Genomic DNA, 26,197 nt, shown 5'->3' with positions numbered 1-26,197 from the left:
ATAAATTAAATCTTAAAAAAAAAAAAAAAGCTACGAAGAGAAAATTGGGGAAGGAATACTGGAGAGTTTTATTTGATTGATTTAATTGCCAATAATGACTCTCTCAGGTTGATAAGGGCATTGTGGTCTGGTAGAGAATGCCCTTATCAGAAATGTGCTTAGGTATTTTTTTGTTAAGATTTTTTATTTACTGGTGCACCTGGATGGCTCAGTCATTCAGTGTCTGCCTTCAGGTCAGGTCATGGTCCCAGGGTCCTGGGATGGAGCCCCTACCGGGGGCTCCCCGATCAGCAGAAAGCCTGCTTCTCCCTCTCCCACTTTTCCTGTTTGTGTTCCCTCTCTTGCTGTGTCTTTCTCTGTCAAGTAAATAAAATATTTTTTAAAAAAGATTTTTTACTTATTTATTTGAAACAGAGAGAGAGAGAGCAATGCAGGGCTTGATCCCAGGACCTGGGGATCGAGACCTGAGCTAAAGGCAGACGCTAAACGACTGTGCCATCCAGGCGCCCCAGAAGAGGTATTGAAGGGGAAGTGTCCTGATGTCTGCAACTCTCTTTCAAAGGTTTAGCAAAACAAACAAATCTGCTTGTATACATTTGTGTCAATACATATAAGAGATGGCAAGGGTCAAAATGAATCTAGAGGAAGCGTCTATGAGTGTTCATTATACCACTCTTGCAACTTTTTTGGTGGCTTTTAAATGTCTCAAAATGAAAAGGTGGAGAAGCACAGCACCCTCAGGCCTCCCCATATGTTCCTCCAGCTGCCATCATTTCTTCCGCTACACACAGCAAAGATTCCTCAGCGGTGTCCATGCCTGCTCTATGGGCCGGCTGAGTGTTTACTAGTGGGCCCTCTAAACGAGCCAAAGCTCAAGATCTGTAGTGTCTGCCAATTCCCGTGGTATAAATACTCCCACCGTGGCTGATTTTCAAGCCTTGGATGTAGCGTCACGGAACACGGAGTTGATAGAGGATGCAAAAGTGCACAGGACAGCATTCCCAGCATCCAGATGTGACTTACGTAAATACCTCCAGTAGCACAGCTAGCGACACGTGGAAAAATAACGAGAAAGCACTGCGTTTTGAGTATTTATTACCTTTGCCTAAATACGATCCATGTGATGGGGAAGTTTACACATGAACTTTTCAACAACGGCTGTTTGACAACTAGCTCCCAGATTCCTAAAAACTTGACAATTAGCTCTCGCCGGCCAGTACAAGTTGACTCCGGCTTACCTCTGTTAAAAAAAAAAAAAAAAGGAATCTCAACCCACTGAAATCTGGCTTCCACCATCACCGTTCGACCAGAATGCCCTTGCTTCTCACCAGGGACCTCCGTATTGCAAAATGCCAAGAATGACGGACCCGGCCTGGCTATGCCTACCTTGCCTGAGTGCAAGAGTCCCCGGCAGCATCCAACACTCCGCACACCACCTGCCTTCTCTGAGGTCCTCCAGATGCTCTCCCTACCTGTTGACCAGTCCTGCCCAGTCTCTTCCCAGGGCTCTTCTCTCTCCACTTTACCCTCGGCCTTAGATATGCCCATTTGACACACTCCCAGGTGCCCTGATCCGATCTCATGGTTTTAGCTACTATGAAGAAGCCCTGACCTTCTTCTCAGCAACAAACCTATATATCCCAACCACTTAACTAGTTGGCTCTTCTTGGAGTCAAGATATTTCAGACAAATCCAGAGTGGATCGCAGACTCCCACCTGGAGGTGGAGCTTCTGAGAGACAGAGAATTGTCCAGCCCTGAAGCTAGAGGGAGTGTGTGTTGCCTCCCTTTCAAGTCCCACAGACCTTATCACAGTTTAAAACCTCAGAAGGCTACAAGAGGGCAAAGGCAACACGCGCGGACTTCGCCACCGTCCCCATCCCTCCCAGACTCAGACTGCGCGGCCACGTCAAGGTACCGCCACTTGGTGGCGGCATTCTCTAAATGGCAAATAGTGTCCCGGAGCTAAAAAGACAAAAGGCCTGATCTTCAGGGCCAAGTGTGTCAAGTCACACGGAATCCGTGGAGGAGTGGCGTCCACCCGGCCTGGTCTCAGCTTCACCTTCCTGTTCTGGACTAAAACCAACAGGCGCTTTCTCAACGTTTTGCACAAAGTGGGCTCCTGGGCTCTCGCTTTGGAGCAACTCACTTGCCCTTCTGTCGGTCCCTCCAGGCCACTGTCAGTGAGACCCAGGGCCAGTCACTACAGGGCCGGCCCGCGGGCCCATCGGTCAGAATCCAACGGAATCGCCCTCGTCCTTCCAGCCGCGGCAACCCCGCGTGATCTGCCGGAGAGCTCACGGCTCGCGACGCAGCACCCCCTCACGACCCGCCCCTTCGCAGTCTTATCCAACCACAGGTCTCCGCTTCAAAAAAGTGCCCGCCCCCCGGGTGACATCCAGTACCAGGCCCCGCCTTCCGAAATCCTGCCCTATCAGAGGCCTAGCTGTCTAGGAATTCCCCCCCCTCATTACGCTCCGCCCTATGCCACACCGCTCTCCAAGGCTCCGCCCTCCCCGGGAATGCTGTCTAGTCATAGGCTGTTTCTTCTCCGAAACCCCGCCCCCAGAGCCGGCTTTTCCCAGGCCCACGCCGCGCCACATCGACGCGGCGGGTGACGCCATCGGGCCGCGTCGCAAGAAGGTCACACGGGATCCTGCAACATGGCGGCGGCGGCGCTGTGGGGAGGCTGGTGCCGCTGCCCGCGGGTAAGTGGACGTGCGGGGTTAGGGTGGAGATTGGGGGCGGGTCCAGGGAGCTCCAGGCCTGCGACCTCCAGGGCCTTTTTGTCCTCAGGCCTTTGGCCCCCTCCGCCCTCCCTTGGGCTCGGCGAGAATCTTGGGGTTGGGGCATTGGGTCGGCGGAGGCCGGGCCCGGGATCCCGGAGCGAAGCTCGTGGGCAGGAGCAGAGCGTGCCGGGTCGGAGGCCGCCATGGGCGGAGCCGGGCGGGGGGCGAATCGCCCCTCACTTCCCGATCAGACTCCACGTGCTTCGGGGAGTGAATGGTGGCCTGGGCGCCCAGTGGAGAAACAGCGAGAAGTCAGAACACCGTGACAGTCACGGCTCGCGTTTATATGCCAGGTCCTCTACCAAGAGCATTTCCTGCCTCGCTCCTCCTAACCCTCCGTGTGAAAGTGCGGCTGGTAGTTGTCGCCCTGGCTGAGAGCTTGGGTTCACAGGGGCGGTGGGAGTTGAGGTGTGTATAGCGCGCTCAGAAAACAGTAGTGCTTCATGTTGTTGGGACTGGGTGAGGAAACCGGGGCTCAAAAAGGTTAAGCAACCTGTCCACAATGTCAGCTACTCCAGTAGCTGACACGGCCAGCACCCTGGGTCAGGCTGACCACAGAGCCGGAATGCAGGGAGGAAATGTCTCATAGGGATCCTAGTGTGGGGAGAAAGAAGCTCTCTGATTCAACGCTGGTTTTTTTGGGGGGGGGGTGCTGCTTGTCTTAAGAGTCAGGGCTGAGAGATTGAATCTCTACATGTTTGGATTTGGGCACAAAAACTGGTGGGGAACCAACCTCAGGTTTGGGCATACTGTGGGATTTCTTTCCTAAGTTAGACTATTTCAGACTGTTGCTGAAGTCAGTGGCTCCAGGATCAATAATGTAGGCAGAGAAGAAGAACTTACTTAAACTCTTGGGAGTTGCTCTCTCTCTCTTAAAGATTTTACTTTATTATCTGGCAGAGAGAGAGAGAACAAGCATGGGGAGCAGCAGGCAGAGGGATCGGGAAAAAAGCAGGGAGCCTGGTTCAAGGCCTGGTCCTAGGACCCTGGGATCATGACCTGAGCCAAAGACAGATGCTTACCGACAAAGCCATCCAGGCATCTCAGGAGTTACTGTTTTGTTTTTTTTTTAACAATTTTTTTGGTAAGTTTATTTATTTAAGTCATCCCTATCCCCAGCATGGGGCTCGAACTTATCACCCTAAGATCAAGAGTCTCAGTCTGTTCCAACTGACCCAGCCAGGCATCTCAGGAATTACTCTTGAGCTATAGGAGATGGTGACATTTGGGATGTTGCTTAAAGTTCCTGGAGAATGGAGGAGTGACACAGGGAGAGGAAAGGGCCAGAGAGTGGAAATGGAAGCGTGATTCTGCGGGGTCACTGACATCAGCATACCTGGCTTAGCTCTGAGTGCTAGGGTTCAACATTGAACAAGACCTGCACAGGCCCTTCTCTTATGGGGCTTAAGTTCTTCATTTGGTGGGAGCAGAAATGCCTTTTATATGACATTAAGAGTATCTTTGCTCAGGTGGGTCCCCTCAGTTGTCCCGCTGGCAGCCCAGCCCTGGACCAGGACATGGTAGGTTTGTCCCAGGGTTGTGCCTGGACCAAGAAGTTCTCCGTGTTTTACCTCTGAAAGCCCAGGTCTCTGCTCTTCCAGGGCTGGTAGAAAGGGGGTAGGCTGTGAGAGAAGACTGCTTACTGCCAGTGTCGAGGCTCTGGGTGCCCATTTCAGGTTCTGGGATCAAATCAGACTGGCATGATTCACCTTCTTCCACTGTAGGTTGGCCTTTCCCAGGCCTCCTCTGGTTTCCCCCAGGTTCAGAGGCAGGAAAGTAGACATGGACTCTGGAGGTGCAGATCCAGTGTCGTCTTTTCCGCAAGATTCCACTGGCTTCTCAGAATTTAGCAAGATTGCCGAGCGACTAGCATGCAGCACAGGCATGCGGTAAAAATTGGCAAATCAGTCTTGGGTGACCCCCCTGCTTTTTAGTGTGGCCTACCTGCTTCCCTGTCAGTCTCTTACCTGTATTGGGTCTTTTCTCTCTTCTCGCCCAATTAGAGATGCCTCGGCAGTGGGGTCCAGTTCCTGTCCAGCCACAGCCTGCTGCCGCTACGCCACCGTACCTCTCAGACGCGCTGGCCCGGGAGAGAGCTGCCCGTGGTGAGTGACTCAGAATGCCGGCAAGCTGAGGGCAGGGGAACGTCTTCTGAAAGATTAGGTCTAGGTGACAGGAAGAGAGGGCCTCAAGTGTTGCTCACACTGCCCGGGGCCGCTGATAGGCTGACATTCCACAGCTAAGCCCTTCGAGGTTTCGGAGCCCAGCCTGCTGGTCCTCTCGGGAGGAGGTCCAGCCTGATGGAGGGGATGACGTGTCGGCTCTGATGGCTGGGAAGGCGTCCCTGGACTCTGCTGAAACCCACCTCCCTGCGACTCTTCCCTTTTCTCTGTGACAGCCCTCCAGGCATTGGAGCAGAGTCACCCACATCGGGAGCTTGGTTTCCGGTTTCTGTTGTTCCTCAAGACCACATTTTCTAGAGCTTTTGCCCTTCCCTTCATACCTCTTCAACCGTGCTTCTTTCTGTGGGTGCCTCACCGCTATTGGGAGGAAAGCCCAGAAGCTGACCTACCTCCCCAGACCCACATGGGGGGTGGGCAGCCCACACCCTACCGTTCCCTCTGGGTTTCCTCTCAGCACTAGACTCTCTCATGTAGACAGTGGTGCAGTCCCAGACAGTCTTGGAACTTGGACTACCCCCCCCACCACCACCACCAGAAAGCCTGGCCAGGCTGGCCCTGCGGCTTGATAGGGGCTCGGGAGTCGGTCACCCTGAAAGTGGGAAGGCGGGCCGTGTCCACGGCGGTGCACTTGCACACTGTGAAAGTGCCCATTGTCCCATGGCACAACTCCCTCGTGTCGCTGTTCAAGCATTCCCTTTTCGGAGCCTACTCTCATGCTTGCGGCAGAGCGGAGATCCGAACCTGGCCTAGTCTGACCTTGAAGCCTGTGTCTTGGGCAGTGGACTGACTCTTGTTCCTGGAGTGGGGCCTTGGCCTTTCTTGTGGCCTCCCTAGGCTCTGGCTTCTGGGTTTGTCGGGTTTTCCTACAAGAGAGACCCCTGAGCTTTGGTTCTTGGTGACAGTGATCCTGTGGGTTGATGAGGGAGGTTTGTGCCAAGCCCTGGGGTGACACGTGAGTCCCAACTTTGGACTTGAGAGTGACCCCCAAAGGAAGCAGTTGTTCCGGCCCCAGAAGCCCAGGGAGCAGGGTCCCATGCCAGCTTCTTTGGGATAAGGGGCCACGGAGTCCTTTGAACTCCAGTCCTAGGACAAGGGCCCCTTTGGCTGTTGACCTTCACCTGGGGTGAGCACATTTGAGTCCCTCTGAGGATTCTCACCTGTGCCTCTTTCTTGTCCAGGGTTTCCTCTGTTGGAGAAGGAGCCTGGTAGTTTGTTTTGTTTTAGAATAGACTTTATTTTATTTTATTTTATTTTTTTGAGATCTTATTTATTTATTTGACAGACAGAGATCACAAGTAGGCAGGGGGGCAGGCAGAGAGAGAGGGGGAAGCAGGCTCCTCACTGAGCAGAGAGCCCGATGTGGGACTCGATCCCAGGACCCTGGGATCATGACCTGAGCCAAAGGCGGAGGCTTAACCCACTGAGCCACCCAGGCGCCCCAGAATAGACTTTATTCTTTTGTGCACTTTTAGATGTACAGAAAAGCTGACAGGAAGTACAGAGAGTTCCCATCAGCTCCCCCTCCCCCTCTCCTCCCACCTGGGCACAGTGTCCCTGTGAGGCGTCTCTCCATGAGGCGCGTTTTGCGTTAGTGGAGCGCGGTAGCTACGGCTGATGAGCCAGTATCGATCTGTAATCATTACCTGACGTCCGTGGTTTACCTCAGGGTTCACTCTGCACATTCCTGGGCTGAGGACAGACGTCTGCTGCGTGTCCACTGTCATCATGTCCCAGAGAGTAGTCTTGGTGCCCAGAAACTCCCGTGGGCTCTGCCCATTCATCTCCCCCGCCAACCCCCACCAACGGGCCCCTGATAACCACTGATCCTTTTACTGTCTGCATGGTTTCACCTTTTCCAGAAGGTCCTAGAGCGGGATCATACCGTTTGGAGTCTCTTCAGATCCGCTTCTCTTACTTGGCGGTATGCAGCCAAGGTTTCCCTGGGTCTTTTTTATTTTTTTAAAGATTTTATTTATTTATTTGACAGGCAGAATCACAAGTAGGTGGAGAGGCAGGCAGAGAGAGAGGAGGAAGCAGGCTCCCTGCTGAGCAGAGAGCCCGACGCGGGGCTCGGTCCCAGGACCCTGGGATTATGACCTGAGCCGAAGGCAGAGGCTTTAACCCACGGAGCCACCCAGGCGTCCCTCCCTGGGTCTTTTTTAAATTGAGATGTCATTGAGATAGGACGTTGTGGCAAGCCACTGCATCTTTTCATGGCTTGCTAATGCATTTCTTTTTATTATTGAATGATATTTTATTGTCCAGACATTTCACAACTTACCACCTGATGCTTTTTTATTTTTTTATATATATGTTTTCTAAAGATTTTATTTATTTATGAGAGAAGGAGAGACAGAGTGTGAATGGGGGTGGAGGCAGAGGGGGAGGGAGAGGCAGACTTCCCACGGAGCGGGGAGCCCAACTTGGGGCTCCATCCCAGGACACAGGAATCATGACCTGAGTCGAAGACAGATGTTTAATTGAATGAGCCCCCCCCCAGGCACCCAACCCGATGCTTTTTTGATTTGACTTTTGTCACTCAGGAAAGAGGTAGCTGTTCATTGTGAAACCCGTATCGGCGCAGAGGAGAAAGTACAAACCCTTTGTTTTTTTTCCCATTTTTTTCTAGTCCAGATCTTATTCTTCTGGAAACAGGAAAGGCTTTCTCTCTGGCTTGTTGGATAATATCAAACAAGAATTAGCCAAAAACAAGGAAATGAAAGAAAGTATAAAGAAGTTCCGAGATGAGGCCCGCAGGTTGGAAGAGTCCGACGCGCTCCAGGAAGCCAGGAGGAAATACGTGAGTCCCTCTGCTGCGCGTGTCCCCCGCTGGGACACTCGCTTCCCGCGCGGTGCCCGTGTGGCAGGGGCAGGCGAGGTCACTGTGCTGGCACTGGGGGGCGAGGGGACAGGAGTCCGCTGCCAGTCCTCCGTTTCCGTGGTGAGATGGAGCGCGGCCTGTGCACACCAACAGCGCCATCTCCATCTCGTGAGCAATGCCGGGTCTCGGAGCCCCCCAGCTGCAGGATCCGAGTGTGCATCCGCCGGGCGCCCCTGGTGACCGCGGGAGCAGTAGGCTTGAGACGCGCTCTCCTGAGAGGCGCTCGTGGCTCTCTGAGTGAAGTGGGTAGAAAGCGGGTCACCGCACTGTGGGTGTCGTCATTGATGAGCAGCTGCGAGACGCCTGCCATGGCGAGCGGGCTGCACCGCCTCTGCCACACAAGGCCTGGGAGGTGGGGCAGCCCCCCACCCCGTCTCAGCAGTGGGCATCCGCTCTGGGTCTCTGGGCTGTTTGTTCTCTCGGCGCCCTCCCGAGCCATGCGCAAGGTCTGCTCCATCTGTGGTGGATCACCCTTCCTCTCCATTAAGGAAGGGAAGGGGGCTGAGGGGTGGTTTGGGAGCAGGGCAGGTGGGACAGTGGCTGTGGGGGATCCGGCCGGGGCTGGCAGCTGCAGGGGTGCCGAGTGAGGCAGGACCATGTCAGTTCATGTCAGATGTGGGGGAGGGGTGGGGGGGAGGGGACGGCTCTCCCTTGCACCTAGCGAGAGAGTGGAGGGTCTCCACAGGTCCGCCTTCCGGCTGCTGAGCCCGCTGGAGAGGCTGTGGGGCAGTGAGAGGCCCCCGGGGCGGGGGAAGGAGCCTCTGAGAAAACACTTCTTTGGACCCTCCCCTGTAAGAGAACTGTGGCGTCGTAACCAAAAGAAACACCATCCCTACCGTAGAGAACCATCGAATCGGAAACCATGCGGACGAGCGAGGTGATAAAGAAGAAGCTGGGGGAGATCTCGGGCACAGTGAAGGAGGTAATGGTCTCGGGGCCCCCGCGCTCCGTTGGCCTCGCTCCGGGGCCATCTGCTCGGCGCCTCTGGGAGGAGCCGCGGAGCGGGAAGCAGCAGGCAGAGCCGGCGCCCGGGACTCGGCAGGGCGGGACTTGGCCCAGGCGATGAGTGGCCGCGGGCGGCGAGAAGGGAAGAGCGTGCCTGGTCGGCCGCTTCCGGAGTTCGGCTGCAGGGCGCCCCCGGGAAGGAGGGTGAAGTCAGACTAGCCCCCGTGCCCTGCAGTTTACCGCCTGGGTGAGAAGCTTGCTTGCAGCTGGCAAAGACCGAAGGCGAGAGGAGGATTTTTTTCTTCCTGCCGAACAACTGGGAAGCGCTGCTTGGCCCGCAGGCCGGGATGGAGATGGGAGGGAGATGCTGCGGCCTTCCTTTCCGGGGCTTGTTTTGCTTTTCTCTGTTCTGGGCAGGAGAGAGGGTCAGGCCAGTGTCGTGCTGGACGCAGGCTCCTCCCCTGTGTTCCCCAGGCTGCCACTCCTGCCCGTTCTGGGGGGAGCCCAGCAGACCTGGTGTCTAGCCCGGAGCCCAAGGGCCCAGCACCCTGGACATCGTACACGGGGGACCTGAGTCTCGGGGCCCCGTGGGCCAGATGCTCACCTGTTCCTGCCCTTGGGAGGGCTAGACCGGCCTAAGTCTGGGGGAGCTCGTGCGGGCCCCAAGGGGCGCTGTGCTGACATCCTCCTCCCTCTGTCTCAGTAGAGTCTTGACGAAGTCAGTAAAAGCGACCTTGGCCGAAAAATCAAGGAGAGCGTGGAAGAAGCAGCCAAGACTGCCAAGCAGTCCGCCGAGTCAGTGTCCAAGGGCGGGGAGAAGCTGGGGAAGACCGCCGCCTTCAGAGCCCTCTCGCAGGTGGGTCAGGCCTCGCGGCCGGGGTGCCCTGGCCTCCCTTGGCCTGCTCTGAATCCAGGAGCCAGAGCTCCCAACTCCCACAGGCCTGGAAGCGGGAGCCCCTGCCCGAGGCACCGGGTCTGTGCTCCACTCGAGGCCGGTCAGCCTTGGGCGAGCGAGATCCTCTGAGCTGCTGACTGTCTTTGCTTATGGCCTTAAACCGGGGACCTGTTGCACTCCGGGTGACTGGAAGTCCTGAATTCGTTCCCCATCACCTGTCGAATCTTCCTTGGCTGGGTCCTCTCTGGCCATGGGGGTCCCAAGATAGAAAGCCCATGTTTCTGCTCTCAAGGGGCCTGGGGGACCTGGCAGGGATGAGCAGTTCCTGAGTGACAAGTGAGGGAGGACTATATAGGGAAGAGGCCACAGGTGGCGGGGGCGGGGGGCAGGCTCTCCAGAGGGGGGCGCGCATAGCCCCCTGCACGCAGCCAGAGCCCCCCGCAGGTTACTCAGGGCCACATGACCTCAAAATTGGGGGAGGCCAAGGCCCTGGGTTGCCATCAGGCCCTACACTGGGGTTCCCAGTGCACATGCACAGGCCCGCCGTGGTGGTCCGCAGTGTCGGGAAGGTCCTGGGTGCCCACTGCGTGGTGGGCTGCTTTCCTCCAGGGGGTGGAGTCGGTGAAGAAGGAGCTCGACCAGAGTGTGCTGGGGCAGACTGGGCCCTATCGGAGGCCAGAGCGGCTCAGGAAGAGGAAGGAGTTTGCGGGAGAGAAGTTCAAGGAAGAGAAGGTGTTCGAGCCTAATGAGTAGGTTCGGCGCCCCGGTCCCCCCCACCCCCCGCGCCGTTCGTTCCCCAGCTGCTTTACTGCTCTGGAGTTCCTGCTCCCTAGTGCTTCTGGGGGAGAGGGTGGGGCGGTGGGAAGGGGAGGGAGGAGGCAGGAGGCTGAGAGCTGTCCGGCTCCACCCTCCCCTCCGAGCCGGGCGGGAGGGAGGGCTCGGGTGCTCCCCCGCTCACCGCTCACCGCTGGCCCCGTCTTCCCTAGAGAGGCCCTGGGAGTCGTGCTGCACAAGGACTCCAAGTGGTACCAGCAGTGGAAAGATTTCAGGGACAACAACGTGGTCTTTAATCGTGAGTGTTCACATCTCCAAGGCTCAGCTGACAGCGTGGCCGCAACAGCAGACGCTTCCTGAGTGTCCCCCTGGGCTGGGCACAAGCCAGATCCCCCCACTTTACAGAGGAGGAGACCAGGGTCCGAGGGGACCAGCCGCTCCCACAGGCTCACCCAGCCAGTGAGCAGCAGAGCCCTGGCCGAGCACAGGCCAACAGTGGCCAGCCCCGCTCACGCGGGCAGCCCGGGACATCTTGGGCCGGTGGGCCAGGGACCCTGCCGTGGGGGCCGTCACCCGCCGCTGTCATTGCCAGAGCTGTTGCCAGCAGCAGGGCGGCCAGGCACACCCGTCTCGCTGGGGCCACGGCTGTGGATTCCACCATGAGATACTCCCCGCTAGGGAGAGCGCTGGTGCGGCGCAGCCAGCCAGCTCGCGGGCCCGGCTTGCTCTGCTCTCGTCTGGGGTGGGGGGCCTCCCAGGGGCTGCACACCCTCGTCCCTTGTTCTGTGAGGCTTGCTAGAGGCCTGTTTCCTGTGAAGGGAGAGCGCCAGGCAGCGGGGCGGCCCCTCACTGTTCACATAGCCCCCTCGACCCACTGCTGGGGACACAGGCTCGGAGAGGGCCCCACATTTACCTTTTCTGCTCCGAGAGTGGATCTCACAGGGGCCCCAAAGAGCCCTCGGAAGTCGTGGAATAGAGGCATCATTTTGGAAGGGCCTCTGACCCTGGCCCACGTCCCCACAGGGTTCTTCGAGATGAAGATGAAGTATGATGAAAGCGACAACGCACTTATCCGGGCGTCCCGTGCGCTGACGGACAAGGTCACGGACTTGCTGGGTGAGTGGCTTGCCTGTCCTTGCCACTGGGGCCGGCCTCGGGAGGGCCGTGGGCCCTCGACCCACTCCTGGCTCGGCTGCCTCCAGGGGGCCTGTTCTCCAAGACCGAGATGTCGGAGGTGCTCACGGAGATCCTGCGAGTCGACCCCGCCTTTGACAAGGAGCGGTTCCTGCAGCAGTGTGAGAATGACATCATCCCCAACGTCCTGGAGGTGGGTTGCCCCTCAGTGGGCCCTCCCTGTTCTGCCCTGCTTCGGTCACCCAGGGCTATGCACAGCACACAGGCTGCGGCCTGGTGGGGCACTGTGCCAGGGGCAGACGGCTGTCCCGGCTTCAGAGGTCTGAGTCCCCACGCCTGGCCTTTGTTTGTCACGCGCCTCTGAGAAGGGACCCGGGGCCGCCCATGGGCCCTGCTGGTCCCCACGATGGCAGGTGCTCTCTGTCTTGCCTTGCCTGTGGGGTGCGTCTGCTCCCGGGACTGAGTTCCCCATCACGATGTCCGGCAGCAACTCCTACCTCCGTTGCAAGCTGGCCTGGAGCCTCCTGCCCGGCTCCGTCGTGCTCACTGCTGGAGGCGGTTCCCTCGAAGCTGCCTTGAGCGGCCGCCTGGGGCCTTTCAGGAGTTGGGGACACTATGGCACGGGGGCCAAGCCACAAAGAGGACCCTGAGGGGGCTTCCCTCCGAGGTGTCCTCTCTGTGGGAATCCTGGTCCCATCTCCTAGCCCCTCTTTATGGCTCAGAAGCGAGGAGAGAGCAGTTGGCTCAGGGTCCTGCCACAGTGCACCCTCCCCAAGGCCCGTGCCCGAGGTTGGTGGCCTTTTCTGTGCCATGTCTGTTCCTTTAGCCCCCACGATGTGGCCGGACCCGGGGAAGGTCCTGATGAGACCCCAGAGGGGCCCTGCACTCCCTGATGGGTCCCTATCCCCGCCACCACCTTCCTCCTCCATCCCAGTGACCTTCCCAGGGTCCCCTCCCCCTCCGATTTCCCAGGTCCCTCAGGCCACTCTGGGCGGGGCCGGGAGGCTGTCGACATGGAGCAATCCCCAAAAGCAGCTGTCCGAACACAGATGAAAGGTTTCTTCCACGGGAGCCTGCCTGTGTTTACCCTCGGGTCCTGGGCTCTGGGTCCTGAGCTCCTTCATCACCTTCTGTGGGTGTGGCCCTGCCTGTCGGTTCCTGCCGAGGCCTCCCCCATGCCATCTGGAGGCCACGCCCGGGTCCCTGCCTCTGGGCCTGTGAGGACCCAGCGGGGCAGAGCTCCAGTGGAGCGAGAAGACAGCTGCTGCCCTCCTTGGCTTAGTTTCCCGGCCGGGGTGAGCCCGCCACGATGCTACCTTCCTCTGCCTCTCGTATGAGGCCTTTGGGACCACCCTGGGCTTCTGGGGGTCAACACACAAGGCCCTTGGTCCCTGGGGGCCCCTTCTCCCCAGCTAGAGTCTTTAGTGGAGGGCCCCCCAGCTGGATCATCCCTTCTGAGACTCAAGCTAATTTTTTTTGTTGTTGTCCCCTTTTAGGCCATGATTTCTGGAGAGCTCGACATTCTCAAAGATTGGTGCTATGAAGCTGTGAGTACTTCTTTCTTTTTATTTTTTCTAGTTAGGCCTAAAAAGAATCACAGCCTGGAGATCCGCTTGGGCAGGACGGTCAGAGAAGGGCACGACAGGGTCTGGTGTCCTGATTGTGGGGAGACCCCGGGGGCCAGGGCTGGGCGGAGAGGGGCTGTGAATAGCCCTGGGTGTGTGTGACCTTCCTGTCCCTGGGCCAGAGTCCATCATCACGCGCATGTCACAGGCGTCATGAGGAAACAGCACGAACACAGATGCAGCATTTGCAGGACACGAAGCTCTGATGGGACTCATTAGCTGTTCTCACTTCAAGTTCCCGAAACACAGATCAAAACAGACGGTGATAGATTTCCCGCACGGGGAGGAGCCGTGTGTCCTGACAGGGCCTGACTAGGCTGCCTGGAGTCGGGGCTCCGGGTCCCGGGGCTGCACGGCGCCGGGCTGTGGACGGCGGGCCAGCCCTCCTCGGGAGCACACTCTGTCTGCCCCGGGCCTGGCAGCCTCTGTGTCCCCGCAGGGCTCTGGCCAGCCACCTCGGCTCACCCTGCTCACTCCCTGACCTGTGTCTTCATGGGGCTTTTTTTTTTCCCCGAGCTTATTTGTATTAAGCAATCCAGAGCCTTTTTTGGCTGATTCTATTCTGCTTCCAGCTCACAAACAACTTGGAGAAAGCAGAGGAGAAGATGTCAGGTTTTTTTTTTTTTAAGTACTCCTCTGCATGGTGACTAATCCAGCAGACATTTCTGAGAGTGGGGGTGGCATTTTTTTTTTTTTTAAATACTTTGGGTCCATTAGGATGTGGTTGATTATCTTTGCCAGAAAGCTGCTGGTGCCCCAGGAAATGCACTTGAAATTGCAGGTGCTCTTAGAGAGGGTGTTTTTTAAATGTCGTTTTTTTTTAAAGAATCACACCAGAAACGGGAGTGGCAGCATTTTGGTTTTTTTCTTGGTAGATCAGTTATTTCCATAAAAAGTAGGTATGATTGGAATATCTTCCATCATAGTTGCTGAGTCCAGAGAAGGTTCCAGAGGAAAGCTGCAAGGCTGCCCATGTCCCGGGCCTGGGCGCAGGCTTGGGGAGAGGGCTGTTGGGGGGCGCTGCTGCCCCTGGGGAAGAACGAGCTGCCTGCAGCCAGCAGCTTCTCAGAAGAGCTGGTCAGCGTGGAGCAGGCCTCCCGGGCAGCCCATGTCAGAGTAGCCGCGGATTAGGGCAAATCCTAGAAAACGCGTTTGATTCCAGGCCAAGACTCAGGACTGTGAATATGGGCAAGTCCAGGATCAGTCAGAGAGGCCTCGCCGGACGCCTGGGCCTGTGGTTTCAGATCCTGTAGCGGAAAATTACCAACCCTTCGGGGCTACCACTTGTAGTTCATGGTTTTGATGCAGCGCTGCCTTTGCTGCGAGGGACGGGGCCGTGCTTCGGACCAGCAAATGGGTGGCAGCAGCCGGCTGCTCGGAGCCGGGCTCCTGGCATCTGCCACTCCTGGCATGGCAAACCCAGGCGCCAGGAGCCGTTGCTGGACAGTGCCAGGGCCGAAAGCACGGAGCTCGGCTGGCGAGCCAGGGAGAGTCTCCCAGGCCTGTGCACCCGGACCCGTGGGGCGCCGGCCCTGGGGCGTGCTGGGGACTACAGGTGTGCGGCTTCTCATTGCAGACCTACAGCCAGCTGGCCCACCCCATCCAGCAGGCCAGAGCGCTGGGCCTGCAGTTCCACTCCCGCATCCTGGACATCGACAACGTCGATGTGAGTGTGTCTCCCTGGGGGTGTGCTCGTCACAGGGGTGCCCTGTCCCTGGAGGAGCTGTGGCACGGGCAGGTGCTTGGGTTAAGGGACCTCCAGGGTCCCTTTCAGTGGGAGCCTGTGGTGGGAGAATGCTTAGGCAGGTGGCAGACACACTGGATGCCTCTGCCCTGACCTCGGGGCCCCGGAAGGCAGTGCGTGTCCCTGCACCTTTACTGGGAAGGGTGGGCGCTTTGTCAGGACCGCTCAGGCCCCCACTGTCCCTATGGGGAGCTGAAGACACGCCAGCGCGTGCTTCCCTCTTCCCTGCCTGTGTGCAGAACTGGCCCCTCTGGGAGGCCTTGATGTGTGCACCCAGCCCACGTCTGGGGCGGCCGCATGGGTTCTTAGCAGTTGGGACTTGGGCTCACACTGGGAAGGACCTTGGAATCCCCCACCCAGAAACGGGCGACCCCTCAGTCTCCTTCTGGGGCCTGGGCAACAAGGGGCACAAAGGGAGTGCTGGGGCCGCCTCTGCAAAAGGGAGGAGCGGGGAAGGGGTGTGGCCACTCTCTGAGCACCGGCCCCGCCCCCCTCCCCCAACAGCTGGCCATGGGCAAGATGATGGAGCAGGGGCCTGTGCTGATCATCACCTTCCAGGCCCAGCTGGTGATGGTGATCAAGAACCCCAAAGGCGAGGTGGTCGAGGGCGACCCGGTGAGTGAGGGGGGAATTGGAGCAGGACGGGTGGGTGGCCGCCCTCAGCTCCCTGTGCTCTGGAGCCAGGAGGTTTTATGACTGCAGAAGCAGCAGGGCTGGGCCTTCAGAAGTCGAGGGCCCTAGCTGGGCCTGGTGGAGGTCAGAGGGTGACAGAGCTGTCTGGTTGTGCCACATCCTGAGTTGCAGCCTCTGGAGCCCAGAGCCAGGCTTACCGCCCGCTGCCCCACTCCCTGGTCCCTTCCAGCGGGAGTCCCCTCTCGACAGTCCCTCATCCCCAGCCCTCACCTTCCCCACCTCGACAGGACAAGGTGCTGCGCATGCTGTACGTGTGGGCGCTCTGCCGAGACCAGGACGAGCTCAACCCCTACGCAGCCTGGCGGCTTCTGGACATCTCCGCCTCCAGTACGGAGCAGGTCCTCTGAGCGTGGTGGCCATGACTGGGGGCTCCTGGGCTGGATCAGCACACAGTGGACACCCGGAGGACTGGTGTCTGCCCACAGCAGTTAGACCTTTGGGGACAGGACTGTTGGTTCTCTACCAGGGTGACTGGAAGCAGCTGGATGGGGAAGGGCTGGCAGCCGCAGAGGGCTTCTCTCCACACTGCGGGCCCACACTGCTCCTCTGCCCTGTGGGGCTGCTGGGCGAGGTCACTGCGGTGCACAGGCCAGATGGTGCCAAGGGGCCCCTGCCCAGGGATTCTCTGGAGGCCGGACGGCAGGGCCCAGGCCCCTGCCACTCAGAGTGGCCCACTGGCCACTTCAGCCAGGCCATTTTGGCTTTGTTTTTTAACAGTGCCCTTATTACCCTGTATATATGCCTGATATTTGGACATAATAAAAGACCAAAGTGCAGGAAAGCAGCTTGGGTCGTCTGATGTGTCTGTCACTTGGGGGGGGGCGGGGGGAGCTGGGACTGATGATGGGGTGGTGGGAGCTGGCCAGGAGGCCACAAGGAGGTGGGCAAGGTCACTGAAGGAACTGTGGCTCTGGAGGAGCAGTCTTGCCTGGTCAGGACCCTGCTTCCCCTGTGGTGGTGGTGGGGGCCGTGACACAAGAGCTAGGGAGCTTTTCAGTAGGCCCGCTGGGGTTTCAGAGGGTTGGGGTCCCCAGAGCTGGAGAAGCTGGAGTGCCGACAGGAGTGATTTTTGGAGGCACTGGGATCCGCCCCCGCAGGACGTTTGGTCCAGGGGTCCATCGCACAGAATTGCGGGGAAGGTGCGGAAGTCGGGCTGGGCTGCCTGGATGCTTCTGGGGTGGGGTGGGCGGGGTCCTGGGTGCTGAGGCTCCCCGCGGCGGAGGTCTCCCAGGCGCCTCGGGGTGGGAGCTCCGTTCTCGCCGAGTCCGGGGCGGGGTCGCGAGCCCGCGCACCGTTCCCTGCGCAGCCTCCGCCCCCCGCGGGGGCCCCGCCCCCCGTCGCCATGGGAACAGCCGCGGCGGCCCGGCTAGCGCGCGGCTCGCCTGCCTCGGTCTCCGGCGCTCCAGGGGCGGGTGGGGTGGGCTGAGCCCCGGGCGCCGCCGCCGCCACCGCCGCTGCCGCCGGGGAGAGGCCGAGAGCGGAGCCGGCTGGGTCCCGGAAGAGAGCGCAGCCACCGGGCGCACGGTCCCCGTCCCGGTCGAGGCCAGGGTGAGGGGCGCGGCGGGGCGGGGGTGGTGGGGGAGGGGTCCCCGGGACGCCGAGAACAAAGGGAGAGGGGCGGGGGACAGGGCTTCGCCCCGCTGCGCCGCCGGGCTGCGCGTTCGCACCTGTTGTGTGCGGGCCAGCCGGGTCCGGGCTCCCTCTCCCCACTCTCAGCGCCCCCACCTGCGCGCACGGCTGGAGTTGGGTCCCCGCGTGCCTGTGGCGGCTTGCCCGGGAGCCGGGCTTGGGCGTAGCCAGGGGGACAGAGGCGCGGGCGGGGGTTGGGTCCGGGCAAGGTCAGGGGGCGGTGGCGGGAGAGGCGGCGCAGGGGGCGGGAAGGCGCATCCTCATCCCAGCGCCCCCGGCCGGCTCCTCTTCTGCAGGGCGCGCGGCGATGTGAGCCATGAGCGCGACGTGGACGCTGTCCCCCGAGCCGCTGCCGCCGTCGACGGGGCCCCCGGTGGGCGCGGGCCTGGACGCGGAGCAGCGCACAGTGTTCGCCTTCGTGCTCTGCCTGCTCGTGGTCCTGGTGCTGCTGATGGTGCGCTGCGTGCGCATCCTGCTCGACCCCTACAGCCGCATGCCCGCCTCGTCCTGGACCGACCACAAGGAGGCGCTTGAGCGCGGGCAGTTCGACTACGCGCTGGTCTGAGCCGCGCGGGGCCGCTCCCCAAGGGCGGACCCGACCGGGGCGCAGCCTGGCAGGGGATCGCGCTCAGGACCCCGCCCCATCGCCTAGCCCGAGGTGGGAGGGCGTTAGAGGTCCAGCTCCTCCCCCTCAGACCCTTCCCATCTTTCCTCCCGGCCCGGCCGGAGCCCCACTTCGTGCCTTTATCCCGCCCCGTCCTCGCTCCATAACTCGACAGCTCGGCTGGCCCCCGACTGGGAAGAGGCCCCCCATCCCCACCCCAAGGCGTATAGGTGGTTCTGCTATTGTCCTGTCGCCGAGCATGAGTGTCCCGTCCACTCCTGGATGCGGGGGACCCGCGTGTCCCCTCTCTCTCCCCTGTGGTCTGGCCACCCTCACTCCTCCGCCCCCAAACCCCCCTTAGTGTTGAGACGCTTCTGCGGGGCAGTCTGTCCTGCGCCCGCGTCGTGGAGGCTGCCATACCCACGTGCCCCGCGCGGCCTGCCCGGGAGTTCGGGATCCGAGAGCACCGATGGCTGCTGTGTGTCCAGGACGCCCGGCACCTTCGGTGGGAGGAGTGCGGGCAGGTTCTCCCCAGCACAGGTCAGCACCCCCTGGCCCTCCTTTCGCTTCCCGCGCTTCCCTCTGAGCCCTCCTGAGCATCCCCCGGTGGCCTTCCCCAGCCCTTCTGCCCGCTCCCTGCCTCCGAGCGGATGTTGTCAATAAAAGCTATCACTGAGCGCTTACTACCCGGCCAGCCGCGCGTGACCTGTTCCCTCTGCAGGACCCGCAGTGAGCCCTCTTAGCATCGCTGCCCCACGGGCGGGGGACCAAATCAGGCAGCCGCAGGGACTAGCCTGCACGGTGCTGAGTGGCAGGATTCCAGCCTGGCTGGAACGTGAAGCCGGGTCTGACTCGCACATGCTCTTCGTGGCTGCCCCACGCTGCCAAAACAGCCAGGTGGCGTTTTGGGGGGACTGGCCTGTGAACTAGCTCTGTTCAGCAACGTGCATCGCTGAGATCCACCCCCCCCTTTCTTTCCCTTGACTTGGGAAGAACCGGGGGAGGCTCCGTGGAAGTGGGGGGCCAGGGAGGCCCGCTGAGCCAAGAAGTGGCAGGCTCTCCTGGCACGGACCACAGCTGCACCCCAAACCTCTCTCAGCCTGGTTCCTCCTGCCCACCTTCCACGTGCGCTTTGGAAGCCAGGGGCCCGGCAGCAAGCGAGTGGGCTGGCTGGGCTCCACACCCGCCGGGAGACGTGGTCTGTGCCCCAGGGAGCCGTGCGCAGCGTGTGGGGAGAAGCAAGCGCTTCTATAAAAGGCAGGCTGTGTGACTGCACGGGCTCTGCGAACGCGATTCACCCGCTCCCAGAGGACTAGTTGGGCTGCGGGGGGCGGTGCTGTGCTGTGGGAGGACACCCGGCTCCCGGCTGTGCGCTCCGCAGCCTCTCCCTGAATCTACACCCTCAGGCAGGCTGGGGAAGGGGGACCCCTTGCAGGGAGACACCGCCGCACTCCCGGGCATTTGGGACCTTTGGCAGGGGCGCAGCAGCAGCATTTCCTCCCCCAGCCCGGCTCCTCCCTCCCTGTCCCCAAGGCCCCTCCACCCCCAGCTCCGCCTCCCTCCCTCCCTCCTAGCACCTCCTCACTTTGCTAAGGCCACCTGGGGGGGGCTGCTCCCCTCTCTCCCAGCTCCTGCACAAGCAGCCGCCACGCCTAACCCTTGACCTCTACCTGGGGCCTGGCTCCCCCTCCTGGCTTCTCTTCACCGGCGTGAGGTGAGGTCACCTGCGCCTGAGAACCTGTCAGGCTCAGAACTCATCCTCCACACAATCAGCAATCACCGAGGGTCCCCTTCACGGCCAGACCAAGGTCACTCCCCGGGGCACAGAACCAGACCTGGCAGTGGCGGCCTCTACTGACGACTGGGCCTTCCTTCCGGCCTGCCCCCCCAGTTCAGCCTTGAGACCTAAGGCTCCCTCGGTCCTGTCTGACTTCTCCCTCTGGCACTTCGGGCCTCCACTCCCATCATTCACTCACAGGAAAAAGGGAGCAAGACAGATTGACAAGAACTTTACTCACAGGATGTAGGATGCAGATGTTGGACAGGACAGGAGCTCCCCACCTCCCGCTTCCCCCACCTCAGTTCCGTGGCCAAACCCCTGTACAACCGTGCCTCTGTTTAGGAGACCCCTGCCGTGTTGGTCACCTTAGAGGCCAACCCCTGCTGCCCACCATGTCAGGGACCTTCCACCGTGACAGGATCCTCCTGATAACCTGGGGCCAGCCCAGGCAGCACTGAGGGCCGGGGGGGCTCGCAGATGTCTGCTGTGTCCTCCGTCCGCTGGGCCTTCACCTAGCAGGGCCGGCTGCCTGGCCCAGAAGTTCCAGGGGCACCAGGAACGGGTTCAGGGGGCAGACCCCAGCTGCTTGCCAAACAGACCTTGGCTCCCTGGGCCTGGCGTTCTCGGGGGCCTGCAGCTCCGCCTGGCTGGCCTGGCTGGCCTCCTTGTGCCCCTGGGCGCCTGTCCCGGCATCCTCAGCTCCGGGCGCCAGGCCCTCGAATGCTGGGTCGGGTTGGGGGGCTGTCAGGTGCGCGTACATATCCGACAGGTGTTTAACCAGGGCCTCGCAGGGCAGGCGGAGCAGCTCTTGCGGAAGTGCCAGGAGCAGGTCCAGGACCACTGCTGCCTCTGGTGATGGACACAGAGGGCTGGGGTGAGGGCAGGGCAGGTGTGCTACCTGGGGCTCCCTCCCTCACAGCCCCTGTCCGTTAGTCTCACCAGCTGCAGAAAGCTCAGGGCCATGACACCTGCGGGAAACAGACGACAGGTACTTGTAGATCTTCTCGAAGTCCACGGAGAAGTCTGCTTCTGCCGGCGGCGCCGAGGGGTCAGACAGGGATGCAGCTGCGGCCTCCGAGGCGGGGCCATTCGTCTTCGGGGCGGGGCCAGGAGTGTCCGGGCTGGGGTCCTCCCGCCCGCCAGGGGCGCTGAGCAGCAGTAGCTTTCCCCGCGCCTGTGTGGACTTGGGGGGCTTGGAGTGCAGGAGGCTGACGGGCTCCGTGGCGGCGATGGTGAGTACCTGGCAGGAAGGGAGATCGGGGAGGGGAAAAGGGGGGAGGTTCTCCTACAGGCCTCCCTCCTGCCCTGCACCCCGCGGAGCCGTCCACCTCCACCTGCTCACCAAATCCCCCCTGTTGGACGTAACACGGAGGGGCTGTCGCAAGCAGGGTCACTGAGGCTCCGTGTGTTCAGTGACTGGCCGGCGTCCCAGGGCGGGCAAGAGGAAGGCCCCCTTAGCCTTGCGCGCACCACCCTCTCCCGGCCTGCGGGATGGCTGTACCTGTGAGAAAGCCACAGTCAGGGCCTCCTCCAGCGGGCCTGTTATCTTCTCTGCCAGATCCATCCATACCTGGAGGGGGCGACAGAAAGGCCCACGGTGGGCCTGGGGACCCACCCTCGGGGGTCTCCAAGCCCTGCCCCTCCTGGGGACCCCCTGAGGTTATTCCCCTCAATACCCACATCATGCCACAGGGGCCGGCCTCGGGGTGGGGGTGGGGGGGGCTTGTCCTGCCTCACCTCGATGGGGGCCGGGGTCTGTGTTTCCCGGCGCCTCCGTCCCTGCGGGCCACCGGGCTGCACCATCTGGATGGCCTCCCGGACCACGCGGCCCTTGAGCTGCCGCAGGAAGTCCCGGATCTGGAGAAGAGAGGAGGCGGCCGAATGGGCCTTCTGGGCGCCCAGGGCTGGAGAGAGAGGCCAAAGCCTACCGCCTGCTGCGGGACCGGCACTGCTCCCCAGCCTCCCGCTACCCCGGTGTGACCGGTCTCGGGGACTCTGCCCCGGGGTTCGGGGCCAGGCCCCAGGTGTGACCAGCCACCCTGCACAGGTGTAAGGCCCAGGACAGCTCCGCTCCCTCCCCGCAGCCACGGCCCACCCTTTGCTAAGTACTACCTCGCTTCACCCACTCGGCCCCGTTTCCTGGCTCTCACTTCAGCCTCACTGCCCCGGGGTCCCGCGGCTCTTTCCGCCCTGACCCGGCCTCCATCCACTTGGTCTAATCGAAGTTCGACCCTCAGCCTCTCGCAGGCGCGGCCTCTACCTCGCCCCGCCCCTCAGCCTCAAGCATGCCCCGCCCACGCCCAGCAGCTCCTCCAAGCTCGCCCCGCCCCTCAGCCCCGGCCTCCCCGTCCCGCCCCTCGGCCTCATGCATGCCCCGCCCACGCCCAGCAGCGCCTCCAAGCTCGCCCCGCCCCTCAGCCCCGGCCTCCCCGTCCCGCCCCTCGGCCTCACGTACGCCCCGCCCCCTTCGCTCACACCCCGCCTCCTTTCCAAGTCCCCTCGCCCCCATCCTCGCGCTCGCCCCGCCCCTCCGCCGCCCGGATGCCCCGCCCACGTCCTAGCCCAGTCTCCAGCCCCGCTCCCTTCCCGGGACCGCTCACCTCCGCCTCGCTGCGGCCGGGCAGCTCCCGGGCCAGCTCGGCGGCATCCGGCTCCGGCTGGCCCTGCCGCGCCTGCAGCAGTCGTAGCAGCTGTCGCTTCTCGCGGGCGCTCCAGGCCGCGGGGCCGGTCACCTCGCCCAGGTAGCGCGCCGGGGCCGCTCGCCGCCGCTGTGGAGGCTTCATGCCGGCGAGGGCGGTCTCGCCGCTCCGGCCCGTTTCCCTGGTAGGCGGGGCTACGGAGGCCGCTGGGGTCAGAAAGCGCGGCGCGGAGGCGGAAACAGATGGGGGCGTGGCTCCGCGTTGGTGGCCCAGGAGAGCGGCGTAGATGGGAGATGGAGAGACTGGCCGGCGAACTGAGGTGGGGGCACATGAGACACCCCCCCGTCCGCATTTTATCTCATCCGTGACCTGGAGCCGAAACCATAGATCTCCTGCCGTCCCTCCATTGCGGGACTAAGTCTTGTAAAACTCCTACTGTGTGCTTTGCTTCTCCAAAAGGGGTGGACCCTGGCAGGAGGGCAGCTGTTCAGTGGTAGCCAAGAACCTGGGTTGTGAGGCTGGCCTGCCCGGAGGACCTAGAGCAAATGGTTTGGCCGAACCGAGCCTCAATTTCCTCATTGTAAAACGGAGCTAGCAGTCCTGCTCCGGAGAAGGGAGGAACTGGGGCGGCAGACATTCTAAGAGCTCTAAACTGGACGGAGTGGAGACTGAAGCAGAGGCCAGAGGTCGAGGCCTTAGCGAGGGCAGGGTCCAGGGTGGGGGTGGAGAGCGGAGAAAGCCTGGCTTTGTAGGAGGGCAGGTGCAGGGGTTGAGAAAGGAGGCGGACCTTTTTTTTTTTTTTTTCAATTTGACAGAGAGATCACAAGTAGGCAGAGAGGCACACAGAGAAGGGGAGGTAGGCTCCCCACTGAGCAGAGTGCCCGACCTGGGGCTCGATCCCAGGACCCTGAGACCAGGGCCTGAGCGGAGGGCAGAGGCTTAATTGACTGAGTCACCCAGGCGCCCCGAAGGTGGACCTTATTAAAACTTAAGCAGATGGGATTGTTTGGGAAAAACTCCCTTGGGTCTGCCCTGGCCCCCATCTGCACACGTATATATGAGTGTGTGGGCCAGGTCCCCAAGTCCTGGTCCAAGGCCTCTGCTTCCTGCCCCCTATAACCGCGCCAAGTGCACACGCAGACTTCAGAACTCAGTAGGTCAGACCGGGTGTTTATTTTGAGCCCAAGTGCGAAAAAGAGGAGGAGCCGTCAGGGGCACGAGGGTTCAGGAGGCAGAGACAGTGGTCCCACTGGGTCTGAGGTCCACCCGGCTGGTCCAGTCCTGGCGGGCCTGGTTCAAGGCCGTGGCTGTTGTGTCTCCGGACCGTGCTGGGGGTGTGCCATCCCTGGGGAGGGGCTACCCAGACTGAGCGAAGCAGAGGGACACCATGCAGGCCGCCCCCTTCCCAGCGGATCATTGGCCGCCTCCATCAGTCTGTGTGCAGGAGTGAGGGTGAGCGGTAGGTCTGAGTCGCGAATTCTCCTTGCCTAGTACTTGTTCAGGTCTGAGGACCCCTCTTGTGACACAGGGCCTGAAGCTGGGTGCAGGTGACCCCATGCCCGAGTCTGAACTCCACCAAATTTTGTGACCTTTGACAAGTTACTTCAGAGAGTGCCTCATGTTTTTCATTTCTAATATGGGGATTATAATAATATCTACCTGAAAGTTGTTATGAGGATTACATTAATTAATATTAATGAAACCTTGAGAACACTTCCTGACACAGGAAAAGCCTATGAAGTCATTATCATTACCTCCCTCTTCCAGCTGTCCTCCAGGCCCCCCGTTACAACCCCCCCCCCGCCCGTTTACCTGCCTTATTGGGGCCTCCTGGGCTGGGGGCCGCTGGGCGAGTCTCTCGGGGCGGGACCGGGGTTCGGGGGTGCTGGAAAGGAGAGGCAGGCTGCGGAGCAGTCGGGGTTGCTGCGCATTGAGCCGGGGCAAGTGCGCCCCCTGGCGGCTGCTCTGGGCGTAGCGCAGGCAGGTCTGGGGATGGTCGTGCCCCACCGGCTGGGTGGCGGCGACCCGGGGTTCCGACCCGCGGGAATAGGCTGGGGGCCGTGCGGAAGTCCCGGCGGGCCGAGGTTGGTACCTGAATGCGCACAGACAAGGCCGAGCCCGGCGGCCAGCGCAGCGCCCAGCACGAAGGCAGCCAACACCAGCGCCACCACGGGCGCGGGCTCCAGGGCCGCGGGGGCCGGGGCGGGAGGCTCAGGACGCACGGCTTTGCTGGGGATGCCCTTGGGTGGCCCTGTGGGAAGTACATCACAGGGACTGGGCCCAAGCCCCAGGTTCCTCCTCACCCCCCTTCCCGGGACCCTGCGAAGAACTGCGCGCTCACCGGGGGGTGGCCGCGGCACTGTGACCACGATGGGCTGCGTCAGCGTGTGCAGGTGGGGACCGTCGGCACCCAGACTCTCGCCGCTGCCGGCGCCCGTGCACGCCTCATCCTGAGGCAGACACTGTGGGGAGGAGGAGGCAAGAGATGGGGACGTCAGGCCCCAGGATTCAGGGACCTGTCCCCGGCGCTCCCGAGAGATATAGGTGTCTAGCTCTCTATTGCAACCAGGAGTCGCACCAGTAAACTGGAAATCCGACCCCGTGAGAGGTCCCCGAGCCCAGCCTCTAAGATATACAAGCATCCAGCCGCCTAGCCTGTAAGGACTCCAAATCTCAGGCCCTCAAGGTCACACGATCCAGTTCTTTGAGAACATTAGACACCCAGAAGTTTGGCTGCTCAGCCGCCTCTGCATCTGTAGAGCCAGCCAGCCCTGGAGGGAGCTCAGAGTTCCACCCAAGGTGTCCCAGAGCAAGCCCAGTGTTCATTCCCTGTCCCCTGGGGAGCCCCTAGGGAGAGCGTCACAGCCCTCCCCCTCCCCACCCACCCACACTCCCCGCACAGGCCCTGAAGCCCAGCCACCAGCCTGAGAGAGACCCAGTGACTCTCCCCAGCTCCAAGGGTCTCCAGGCTCCAAAGCGTATGAATCCTAGATCCCCAAGCTCCAAGGGACTCTTCCTTCAGAGGCCAGAGGGCCTGTGCCCAGCCCCCGACTGGCCCAGGCGGCCATTCCCCGCCCCGCGCACCAGCGATGGCGGCGGCAGCGTCAGAGGCGCAGGTGTCCGGCGGGCTCCCCGGAGGCGGCGGCAGCGGCTCAGCTGGCAGTGCAAAAACTGCACCGAGGCGTTGAAGACCGGGCGCAGGCGGAAGCTGAAGCGCACGGGACCGGCAGCACCCGGGCGCGCCGGCGGTGGCGGGAGGACGACGGAGGAGTCGGCGGGGCAGCCCCCGCGCAGCAGTGCCAGGGCGGGCCCCGGGGCCGGGCGCGAGGACGGCGTCATCGAGCAGCGGTGCAGGATCAGGCCCCAGCGCGGAGAGGGACGGGCCAGGGCCGCCTAGGGTGCGGGGGCGGGATAAGCACCAGCCCCGGCCGCCCCCATCCGGCCTGACCCGGCCCCGAGCGCCCCGCGTCCACACCTGCACGAACACGCGGCTGTCGGCCGGGACCTCGAGCGGCCCCGCGCGGCGCGGGAAGGCGTCCTCGGCGTCCGACAGCTCCAGACTGAAAAGGGGTTGGCGCGGCCAGGGCCCAGGAGCCGCGGGGAATGGAGGCGCTGGCGGGAAGAAAGGGTGACACGACAGAGGTCGCGCAGCCCCTCAGCCCCTCCAGGCCAGTGCAGCGACCTCCCCGCCTCCTTTGGGAAATGGGTGCTGTTGCAGTAAGGATTCACCCGCGCTCGGCTCCGCGCCGGGTTCACTGCTGGCAGAATAGGTGCGGTGTGTCCCCCTGAAGGTCCCGGGACCCTCACAGCCCCCCCGCAGAAGCTGGGAGTAAAGCTACGCACCTCTGGGGAGGAGCCCCCACTTCTCGGACCTGGACTTCTC

At 61.6% G+C, this 26,197-nt stretch overlaps 4 protein-coding genes across 4 annotated transcripts; 2 read left to right on the top strand and 2 right to left on the bottom strand.

Annotated features, from left to right (window-relative positions):
* Positions 1–2,579: 2,579 nt before the first annotated feature.
* TIMM44 (translocase of inner mitochondrial membrane 44) lies at positions 2,580–16,446 on the top strand. Its single transcript, XM_004771685.3, has 13 exons — positions 2,580–2,707; positions 4,792–4,893; positions 7,601–7,771; positions 8,694–8,774; positions 9,504–9,653; positions 10,302–10,441; positions 10,679–10,764; positions 11,490–11,582; positions 11,669–11,793; positions 13,097–13,147; positions 14,802–14,891; positions 15,474–15,584; positions 15,890–16,446. The coding sequence occupies exons 1-13, from the start codon at positions 2,663–2,665 to the stop codon at positions 16,007–16,009; spliced, it is 1,365 nt and encodes a 454-aa protein (XP_004771742.1). The 5' UTR covers positions 2,580–2,662; the 3' UTR covers positions 16,010–16,446.
* Positions 16,447–17,004: 558 nt separating this feature from the next.
* CTXN1 (cortexin 1) lies at positions 17,005–18,578 on the top strand. The gene is made up of 2 exons (XM_045085049.1): positions 17,005–17,210; positions 17,588–18,578. Exon 2 carries the CDS (start codon positions 17,608–17,610, stop codon positions 17,854–17,856), a length of 249 nt encoding a protein of 82 aa, XP_044940984.1. The 5' UTR covers positions 17,005–17,210; positions 17,588–17,607; the 3' UTR covers positions 17,857–18,578.
* A 1,310-nt stretch (positions 18,579–19,888) lies between these two features.
* SNAPC2 (small nuclear RNA activating complex polypeptide 2) lies at positions 19,889–22,508 on the bottom strand. Its single transcript, XM_004771687.3, has 5 exons — positions 22,276–22,508; positions 21,413–21,532; positions 21,177–21,245; positions 20,615–20,915; positions 19,889–20,524 (listed from the first exon to the last, which is right to left on the bottom strand). The coding sequence occupies exons 1-5, from the start codon at positions 22,456–22,458 to the stop codon at positions 20,184–20,186; spliced, it is 1,014 nt and encodes a 337-aa protein (XP_004771744.1). The 5' UTR covers positions 22,459–22,508; the 3' UTR covers positions 19,889–20,183.
* Positions 22,509–23,212: 704 nt separating this feature from the next.
* Positions 23,213–26,024, bottom strand: TGFBR3L (transforming growth factor beta receptor 3 like; the record flags this gene model as incomplete). Its single annotated transcript, XM_045085039.1, is given in 5 exon segments — positions 23,213–24,565; positions 24,656–24,776; positions 25,399–25,707; positions 25,790–25,964; positions 25,966–26,024. Coding segments are annotated over 5 exon segments (1,098 nt in total), but the record flags the coding sequence as incomplete, so codon positions are not given.
* Between the last annotated feature and the right edge of the window lie 173 nt (positions 26,025–26,197).

The sequence above is a fragment of the Mustela putorius genome, unplaced genomic scaffold (genome assembly GCF_011764305.1).
Source record: "Mustela putorius furo isolate JIRA1106 unplaced genomic scaffold, ASM1176430v1.1 tig00000095_pilon_pilon_pilon, whole genome shotgun sequence".
NCBI lineage: Eukaryota > Metazoa > Chordata > Mammalia > Carnivora > Mustelidae > Mustela > Mustela putorius.
Note: the sequence above shows the minus strand (reverse complement) of the source record. Positions and strands in the feature narration are given on the sequence as shown.

What these genes read in the sequence shown, in the direction of transcription:
- CTXN1 (XM_045085049.1), top strand. Translation starts at nt 17,608, where the DNA reads ATGAGCGCGACGTGGACGCTGTCCCCCGAGCCGCTGCCGCCGTCGACG.
- TIMM44 (XM_004771685.3), top strand. Translation starts at nt 2,663, where the DNA reads ATGGCGGCGGCGGCGCTGTGGGGAGGCTGGTGCCGCTGCCCGCGG. An exon ending in AGGAAGCCAGGAGGAAATAC is followed by an intron (nt 7,772 to 8,693) that starts GTGAGTCCCTCT and finishes TCCCTACCGTAG; the next exon opens with AGAACCATCGAATCGGAAAC. An exon ending in AAGGTGTTCGAGCCTAATGA is followed by an intron (nt 10,442 to 10,678) that starts GTAGGTTCGGCG and finishes CGTCTTCCCTAG; the next exon opens with AGAGGCCCTGGGAGTCGTGC.
- SNAPC2 (XM_004771687.3), bottom strand. Translation starts at nt 22,458, where the DNA reads ATGAAGCCTCCACAGCGGCGGCGAGCGGCCCCGGCGCGCTACCTGGGC. An exon ending in AGACCCCGGCCCCCATCGAG is followed by an intron (nt 21,246 to 21,412) that starts GTGAGGCAGGAC and finishes CGCCCCCTCCAG; the next exon opens with GTATGGATGGATCTGGCAGA. An exon ending in TGACTGTGGCTTTCTCACAG is followed by an intron (nt 20,916 to 21,176) that starts GTACAGCCATCC and finishes CCTTCCTGCCAG; the next exon opens with GTACTCACCATCGCCGCCAC.